A 10190-nucleotide genomic window follows, 5' to 3' on the forward strand; every position below is an offset into this window, starting at 1 on the left:
CGTGTGACACGACGTTCTTGCAGACGCTTTCACACTGGACTTGTATATGGCAGTGCAGTAGACAAACACTGAATGAAACGAAACCATACACGTGTTATGTTGATGCACGCAGACAGATATATTTAATAAACATGACTGCACAGCGACGAGGAATCAGTAAAAATCCAGAAAGTAGCGCCATTGAAAAGAAAATTAAGAGGTAATGATTTTTAATTTCTGAAACTTTATGAACCCACATTGACTTTGCATTACTGCGATTAATGGCTGATGCTGCTTCAGATCCTTGTTTACATGCAAAATACTCCCTACGTGATGCCAGAATAAATGTATATTTTACTTTTTCATTTCGTTGTGCGATCTGGCAGTCAAATGAATGGATGAAACTAAGCAATGCACACCTGACAGTCCATCGCACCTGTGTTCTGTATTCATATGGTGCGTGTTCCTTCAGGGGAAATGCGCAGAGACAGGCCTCCTCTTGGAGAGGTAACGTGATCACGCTGCTGCTGCTGGCAGGAGTCACTGGACTAGTGAGCTGGATGTATTTCACATGGACTGATGACTTGACACACACATTGGTTTCAAGAAACGAGATCCTAACTCATCCTAGAGTGTTCACAGTTGAGTGCTCTGAAGACTACAAGAAGTACAAGCGCTTCACAGGTATGCAGGAGGTTTGTTAATCCGTTCATTGAAGTCCACTTACTCACTACTGCAGTATTTATTGGAAATTACAGTATTGTTTGGATTTTTTTTTTATTTTTTAGAAATGTTACAGGGAATTTTCAAAACTGCATGTTGATTCAAACTAATAGACCTTTTTAACAATGTTTTTGCAATATTTGCATATTAAAGGTAATTGGTCTTTTGCCAATTACGTTTAATTTTTTACCTTGCAAGGGAAATATCATTATGAAATAAATGTTTTTTTTTTTTCTCAAATACACGTTAGACACAATTACTGGTACCCCTAGAAATTGTTATGAGTAAAATATATATGAAATGTATTCACAATTTTGAGCACACCAGCGTGATTATGAACATGAAATTATCCAGCCATGGCTACCTGTTTCACAGAAATATAAATAGGAGTGAAAACAAAATAAAACAAATATATTTCTGATGTGCAGCAAAAGATAATTGAGCTTCACATTTGAGAAAGTGGCTTTAAGAAAAGAGCTAGAGCAGTGAAAATTCCCATTTCCATCATCAGGGCAATAATTAAGAATTTCCAATCAACACAAAATGTTACGAAACTGCCTGGAAGAGGACGTGTGTCTATTTTGTCCTAATGCACGGTGAGAAGGAGAGTATGAGTGGCTAAAGACTCTCCAAGGACCACAGCTGGAGAATTGCAGAAAAAGGTTGAGTTTCGGGGTCAGAAAATCTTTAAAAAATAATTATCAAACGGCACCTACATCACCACATGTTGTTTGGGAGGGTTTCAAGAAAAATTCTCCTAGCTCATCCAAAAACAAACTCCAGCATATTCAGTTATCAGACACGACTGGAACTTCAAATGGTCAGATGTAACAAAAAATTTAGCTTTTTAGCAGCAAACACTCAAGATGGGTTTGGTGAACACAGGGATAAAAAGTACCCCATGTGTACAATGAAATATACTGCTGTACTTTTAATGTTGTGGACCTATATTTCTGCTGGAGGTCCTGGACATCTTGTTTAGACACACGGCATCATGGATTCTATCAAATACCAACAGATAAAAAACCAATAAGTGACTGACTCTGTTAGAAATCTTATAATGGGCCATGTTTGGATCTTCCAACCGGACAATAATCCAAAAACAAACCTTAAAAACAACACAAAAATGGGTCACTGGGCACAAAACCAAGCTTCTGCTGGCCATTCCAGTCCTCTGACCTGAACCCTATAGAAAATGAGTGGTGAACTGAAGAGAAGAAGCACCAACATGGAGCTGGGAATCTAAAGGGTCTGGAGTGATTCTGGATGAAGGAATGGTCTCTGATCTCTTGTCAGGTGTTCTCTAACCTCATCAGGCATTATAGGAGAAAATTTAGAGCTGTTAAACTGGCAAATGGAGGTTTCAAAAAGTATTGAATAAAAGGGTGCCATTAATTGTGGCCAATGTGAATTAGAGAAAAATATTTATTTCATAATGATATTTCCCCCCCATTTTAAATTCTTATTATCCAATGAAAGGTTAGATTTTTGTGAAATTTTTAAATAAAAGATCGAAAGGATTAACAATGCAGATTAATTTTCACAGCCTTCTTTGATCATATTTATCAAGGTGGCCGATATTTTTGGTCATGACTGTATATATATATATTGCCTGTGTTTATAAAACATTACATAATTTTTATATTATATTTTATATTAACATAACCAAAAATGTTGTACTCTACATACTAATTTAGTTTGTGCATATTGGATTTGGTCTCTTTGACTGATCACTGTACGGTAATGGCTTATGTTTGTGGATGGTGAGTCTAACATTTATTTTGATGCATTTAGCAAATACTTGTATGCAAAGTGACTTAAAATAAGAGGAACAAAACAATTTGTCAAACAATATTCATATTATATAATGCCAGATTATTAAGCAAGCTAGAGAATAATTTTTTGAGTGTGAGTGTGTATAAGTGCATTGGTTAAGATGCACCCAGCTATTATTTTGCTATTTGTGTCTTTGTTCCAAAAACTATATATAACTGGGGCAACCTTTGAACTAAAATGCATTGTTGTATCAGAGGAAAAACGTTTCCAAACAACTTCCAAGAGTAAAAAGTTTTAGTTGAACAACGTCAACACCTGTGCATTCTATCAGTCTAAATCATGAAGTTAGATAATTGGTGGGAGGCCAGATCTGTGATTGACAGTCTGAAGCCTCCCACATAGGACTCATTACAGAACCTCACACCAGCTTCAAAAAGCTGTAGGCACCACAAACAAAGCAAGCGCTGGGATTAACAAGCGCTCCCTTGGCTCCAGTTCATCCCACTCTCTTTACAACAGGCGTAAATAAGCTTTGGGAAAGAGAATGGAAAGAGAGAATATGTATTGTCCTGAAGCTAACTGTAGCTGTTTTTGGATCTTTCGAATTCCTCCAAGAATTCCTACTGGATTCTAGCAAGTGGCATATGAATCTGTGCCAGAATGCTATATACTGTGGAATATGATTGGATGTACAGCTTTGTTGTCAATTGAACACCCCACTGTGAATATTGCCTGACTGACAGCTGGATGCTGGAACAAACTCCAGAGTCATTATGCAGTACATTTTGCAGGGCAGGCTGCGTCGCTGAGTGTGTTATCGAATATGCAGTTTGAAGAGAGAATTTGACAGCCAGTTACTTTAATTGCTGCCATAATTAATGAATCGATATGAAAGGCTAATGCATTCTGTCCTCAGGTTGCACCCCAACAAAATGCGGCAGAGCCATTTCAGACAGTGTTGTGACTTTGGAGGAGGCGCAGAAGCTTAGAAGGTACACATGCATACTGACAATCAACTTGGTATATTCGCTGCTGGTGAAAAAGTTTGGGGTCGGTATGAAGTGTCCTGTGCTCACCAAGGCTGCATTTATTTTTTTATTAAAAATACAATAAAATAGTAATACTGTGAAATATTATAACAATTTAAAATAACTGGTTTCCTTTTCCAATTATATATTTTAAAATATATTTATTCCTTTGGTGGCAAAGTCAGTGTTTTTCAGTGTCAGTGTTTCTCAGTATTACACTATATATTAGTGCTGTCAAACAATTAATTGCAAATATATATATATATATGTATGTATGTATTTTTTTTTTTACCAAAGGTTTTGTTTATATATCAGTGCTGCTGTTTTATATATGCATAAAATTATACACAGTACTCATACATGTAACCAAAAACTTTTATTTTAGATGATTAATCATATGACAACACTAATATACATACATTTAATATATATATATATATATGTGTGTGTGTGTGTTTATATATATATATAGAGAGAGAGAGATTTTTTTTTTTTCAAGATTCTTTGATGAATTGAAATCTCTAAATAACAAAAATAAATCTTTTGTAACATTATAAATGTTTTTACTGTCACTTTTGATCAATTTATTGCATCCCTGAGTAATAAATCTATTGATTTCTGTCATCTTACTGTCCCCAAACTTTGGAATGGTAGTGTACATACATAAATACATGTATGTTCTCCTCTTATTTCACAGGTTAGCTGAGCGGGGCTTATCACTTGCTGGCTCAGATGGTGGTGTGAGTAAACACTTTGCAGTTCAAATGCTTGCAACTGTATTTAAAAAATAATGGCAATTAGTCTATCGTGGAAGCAGCTGCTTAAGAACACAAGAGGGCAGTACACGCTATGGTTTTGGCTTCAGCTGGAATTAAAAAGCCAACTTCTTTTCCATTATGTGTCTAGATGGCACCATATTTGGTATGATTGAGTTTCCACAGGAAAGCACTCTCATTAAGAGTATGTTTGAGAAAATTCACATATGATCTGTCGTAGATTCTGAAAGCAACTGTCCTGTGTGGGAACAACGTGACATTCCCAGTGGTTGTTGAAATTGCATTTTGCATTAGTATCGGATTAAGCTCAGCTCACCAGTTCATCACTCTGCTGCTTAATGGGAAAAATACTGAAAAAAATCATTGTTGAAAAGTACATGTGGTGCTAAGACCTAAACCACATTGTAAAATAAAACAAACCAGATACATTTTGGACTGAATCTAAGGTCCAGTATTGCTTAAAATGTTACAACCGCTGTTGTACATAGCATCTTAATTTGAGGCAGTTAAGCAGCTAGTTTGATTGGTTTCATTCACTGATTTGTAGATGATGGTATAGTGGCTTCGAGTGGCCCTGAACTTGTTGAAACTTGTTGATTTTTTTTTTTAAGAGGTACCATTTTTATAATAGCCTTTATATTTAAAATGTTCCTAAAGGATAATTTAAGCAAGTTCGTGATACCTGATCTTTTAATATTCTTGTGCAAAAAGATCCCAAATCAGATTGGATAACATAATCATAAAATATCCATGTTAGCTTGAATGCATTTGTCATTAAACCGAAAAGCAAAATACCAAATAAGATATTTTGAAATTCATGTACGTTGCCATTCAAATGTTTTTGGGTTGGTACACATTTTTTAAAAATGATTTTTTTTTTTGAATGAAGTCTCTTATGCTCACCACTACTGGTGATAAAATAACTATATTATCAAATGTAATTTATTATTGTGATGGCAAAGCTTAATTTTCAGCAGCAATTAAATAAGTCTGCAATACATCCTCACATAATATCATTCTAATATGCTGATTTGGTGCTTAAGAAACGTTTCTTCTTATTATTAATAGTGAAAGCTATTACACAGAGAATATCTAATGTTACATAAATGAATTTTAAGGTTCTTGAGATCTTACCAGGCAAAGAAGCCTTTTATAGAGTGTGACCGGTGAACTAAAAGAGGGTGTAACAGAGGTTCCTGCTGAGTTTTTAAGAGGAGATCAGCCCCATCATGATGATTTATAAAGTGTGCGAAGACAGAGAGCAGGCAATACCAGGACTGAGAGGAGTCCATCTGTTGACCTTATGATGGAGCACGAATAACAACAACCTCAGCAGTGCAATCCAGCACTCAGGGTAGATGTAAGCACTCAGGGTAGATGTAAGCCCTCAGTGGTTGGCTTTGGAGTTTATTCAAACCAGAGACACTAGGAAAAGCATTGCTTTTTTGCCAAATATTGACCGTTTCTTCTTTGAAAGTGTATTTATTCCTTTTTATTGTGGACAGGCCTCCATCCTGGATCTTCACTCTGGGGCGTTGTCGATGGGGAAGCAGTTTGTGAATATCTATAAGTGAGTATGCTGTGTGGCGTTATACAGAGTCTAACAGGAAGTCATCTCCAATTGAACTTCAGCGCCAGCTATTCGAATCACAGCTCTATCAGACGTCTCAAGGTGCGTTTCATGTGCACATCAAAGTATACCCTTGGGCCCGAGGAGCAGAGCAGAAATCAATGGCAGCAATGATGGAATGACTTTCTAGCTTCAGCTGCTAAAGATCATGTTTTCATCGTTTACACGTGGAGTTTTTCCCCGTGTCTTTATATGTGGTTTACACCTAGGTGCCCACACACAGGCTGGTACTGTGCTGGCAAGTTAACATGTACAGCTGGCATGTGTTGGCACGCTTGCGGTGACACTTTGGTCTTCTGTGTGTGAATCTATTGCTGCCTGTATTTTGATATGGCAGCATCAATTCACTTCTTAAATGGCTGCCATCCTACAATTGTTTAAGGTGGTGTGTTTGATATTGGTTAAGGTTATCTGAAGTGAACCCATCTGTTTTTTTTTTTTTTTATCTCCAGATATTTTAAGAATGAGATAAGGGATGTTTTTACAGAAGAAGATTTTGAACTGTACAGGTGAGTGATCTAGAAAAGTGTTGAAGTAACTAAAAATCTGTTCATTCCAAATCATTCCGTTCTCAAATATTTTATTTTATTTTGAATTTAAAGGAATAGTTCACATAAAAAATGAAAATTTGTTGTACTTACCCTCAGGCCATCCAAGACGTAGAGGAGTTTGTTTCTTCATCAGAACAGATGGAGGAATTTAGCATTACATCACTTGCTCACCAATGGATCCTCAGCAGTGAATGGGTGCCGTCAAAATGAGAGTCCAAACAGCTGATAAAAGAATGGTTTCCATCCAAAGTTGCGAATTTATCTTATGCGCAAAATTGGAATATCGCATAAAACATTTGCGAACAAGCGCCGTTTCCATCCAACGAGTCAAAGAGAACAAAATCGTCACTTCCTGGTAAACTGGCACTAAGTAGCCTATAGAAAACTAGGATAAGCTACTGAATAATCATTTTCACATATGAAAAATTACTTGCGCCTCAGAGCGAGCAGACGAAACACAGTAAATGCTGTCATGGCTTTCGGAGGTGAATGCTGCTGTTTGGGAATGCAGTCGTGTAAGACAATTATACAGAAAAACTTTGATGACAGACTTTGCTCAGGCATTTCAGAACGACCATAACAGCATTTCAGATGCTGTGAACGACATCAGTCTGCTGCTAGTCAAGTTATTCCATCTCATAGCGCAGTCACATGACTTTTTTGATGCACTTGGAGGAATTTTTTTTGCAAAATGCATTTCCATCTCCCATTATTCGCATTAACCATTTTTCGCACAAGGCAAAAACCACCTCAAGTGAGCGTAAAAACCTTTTTGCGAATTAAAGGATTTTTATTTGAAATTTGGCGTTTCCATCACTCGTTTCTCACTCGATACTTCAAAATGCGCATTAAAACAGGGTGATGGAAACCCAGCTAGTGATCCACAAGTAATCCACACAACTCCAGCCCATCAATTAACAACTTGTGAAGTCTTAAATTGCGTGTTTGTGAGAAAACAATCCATTATAAAACCCATCTCAAAAGTTCATGTTCTTCTCTCACATTGAAAACCACCAACATATTTGTTTAGAGCTTTTTGGATTGTTTTTTTACTTGTAAACACAAAGGTTTTCGCTTCACAAGACATTAATTGATAGACATGTGGATTATTGAGATGTTTTTATCATCTGTTAGGACTCTGCAGAGGATCCATTGGTGAGCAAGTGTAATGCAACATTTTTGCCAAATCTGTTCTGATGAATAAACATCAACTTATCTACATCTTGGATGGCCTGAGGGAGATTTTTCAGCCAATTTTCATTTTAGGGTAAACTATTTCTTTCAATTCAAAATAAAATAAAATAATATAAATTGAAAATAAAAAAAACGAATGTTTTTAATAGTGGGTGAGCTATTCCTTTGATATCTGTAGTGGTGGTACTTTATTTTAATAATCCATTTAGCTGTTCCACTTTAGGTATACACATTCATACAGACATCTTTGGTAATTTTCGTTGTGGATCATGATTTTCTTTTATTTATTTTTTTAGCATTTTACACCATGAGCGTTGCATTTTTAAGATGATGTGTCAAGTTAAAAATAGTTCTACTGTTTTGAACACAAGAATGTGTCAGGTTTACCTGATGCAAACCTAATTATTCAGGGCTTCTTTAACGATTAGTCAGGTCTTTGTGGCAGCCCACCAACTAGTTGGCTTTGAAAATCTGTGGTTTTATAATACCTATTATGGATATGGAAGAATAAAAGTACCACAAGCAAACGTCTACTATATAAAGAAATTTTATGTGCTCTGTTTTAAACCAGGGATGTCCGTAGCCGAATTCAAAAGGCAATAACAGAGACGTTTGGTCTGGACTCCAAACAGATGTACCTCACCAAGCCCACCTTCTTCTCTCGCATCAACAGCACCTCTGCCAAAACCACTCATGATGAGTACTGGCACCCACATATCGATAAGGTAACACGCACATCCAAGAACACTTTAGCATCTAACTTTTAACTCATATCCCAGGAATGTTCAAGAACTCCTAATGTTTACTCTATGACCAGTGTTCTGAAACTGCCAATCACATTGGTTCCCTCAGAACATTGACCAAAAATATCTCCACGCACAAGGGCCCAGATGTTTTGAACTAGCTTTAATAGGCCATATTATTGCAAAGCTGACATTTATAAATAATGTTTCGCATCAAATTAGTTCAGTGACTTGAAATAAAACAGAACTTTAAATACTTGTCTAGAAAAGCAAATCTTTAAAGCAAAAGCAAAGGGATTTAGATATGAATAATGGAAATAGATTAATATTATATTCATGATGTAACCACACATCAGCTTATTATTACAGATATTAAATTAATTGGTACTCAGCCTCAATATAAGAGATCCTCATAGCCCAGTGGTGCATGGCTTCATGAACCAGTAACCAGCTTGAATTTGATTTTAAAGTGGCCAATATACTTGGTATGTACACTGAGTTTTATTGCCGCACAGATATGGCATAAATGTGTTTATACAGGAATCCCAATCACAGGAAACAATGTATCACATGCTTGAATGTTGATATATTGGTTTGCACAGATGAATGCCGGTTTATGTGACATTTACACTGACTTGTTACGTTAACAAAAAATATTTCAGCACCAGATTGGAAAAATAAAAAGAGTGATTTAAGAGCGGGCTAAATTGCCCAAAATAACACAACTGTCTGTCTTAATCAAATACAATTACAAATATTCATGCATAACGAGCCCCAGGAGGGGCACAAGACTTGCAGTATGCCACTGGCCCATATTTGAGGCTATTCTCTGAATTTCTCATGCATTAGAGATGGAAATGCTCAGCAATGTTTGCATCCAAAACAATGATGTTTGGTGCAGCACAGTTAGGTCCTGAACTCTTTATTTGGCCAGGCCTAAAATCACTTTTATCACAACAACATTGCCTTTAAAAGACACAATTTATTTTTGAAACAAAGCGTAATGTTCCTACTTCACTTTTGAGCTGTTGAAATGAGGTCTTGAGGGGATCTAATATCAGTTCAAGTTCATTTATGTCCGGTTTTAGAAATGCAGCTTTGATCTCTGAGTAGGTTGTGCATTTATGAATGTGGCCATCAGGGTGATCATTTCACTTTGCAGGCAAGGCTTACATGCTTGGCTGTATCACATCAGAGGAATAACCGGCCTACATTGAAGATGAATTGCTTTTGTGTTTTGAATGTTGCATGAGAGGCAAACAGATAAACAGATTATCCAAAGGTCATTGTAGTTTGTAGCTGCAAATGTAATTATCCGCATTGCGTCATAATCTATCATTTGCTTATACAGTTTACAATTCACTTAAATCAGTTCGTGTTTAGACAGAAATGCATTACGCCATAGTGATAATGTGCTGTGCTGGTCAGGTTTGTCCTTATGGGATGTGGGATGATATTTTGGCATTGGTAGAGTAATAAAAACAAATAAGCGTCTCAATTGCTGAATGTGCTCCCTCTGCGGTAGGTGTGTGGAATATTCTTCATTAATCCGTCTCTGAAAAACCACTGGAAATAACGGGCTGCCGCCAGAAGACTGCCAGTCTTAAACTCTAGATTTGATTAAAGTAGTTAAAAGTGTGATCCGACATGCTGAGAAGTGACGCCTGTGTGGTTTGGGATCACTAAAGAGATTCCCCTCATAAAGCAGAGTAGAGTTTAAAGTCCCAGGGATGCTGTTAAATTCTACCACTGTTTTTCGTTAAGCCAGGAAATCTTAGGCTTTACTTTAG

At 36.6% G+C, this 10190-nt stretch overlaps 1 protein-coding gene across 1 annotated transcript in view; it reads left to right on the plus strand.

The window, feature by feature from the left end:
• Positions 1–10190, plus strand: part of uts2r2 (urotensin-2 receptor 2) — a 20056-nt gene continuing 9866 nt past the window's right edge. Inside the window, exons 1-7 of the mRNA XM_058793640.1 lie at positions 1–199; positions 452–663; positions 3395–3470; positions 4204–4246; positions 5788–5852; positions 6365–6421; positions 8229–8382. Of these exons, the coding sequence (XP_058649623.1) occupies positions 132–199; positions 452–663; positions 3395–3470; positions 4204–4246; positions 5788–5852; positions 6365–6421; positions 8229–8382 (675 nt within the window). The 5' untranslated portion in view covers positions 1–131. The remainder of the gene's footprint in view (positions 200–451; positions 664–3394; positions 3471–4203; positions 4247–5787; positions 5853–6364; positions 6422–8228; positions 8383–10190) is intronic.

Source organism: Onychostoma macrolepis, chromosome 12 (assembly GCF_012432095.1).
Source record: "Onychostoma macrolepis isolate SWU-2019 chromosome 12, ASM1243209v1, whole genome shotgun sequence".
Classification (NCBI taxonomy): domain Eukaryota; kingdom Metazoa; phylum Chordata; class Actinopteri; order Cypriniformes; family Cyprinidae; genus Onychostoma; species Onychostoma macrolepis.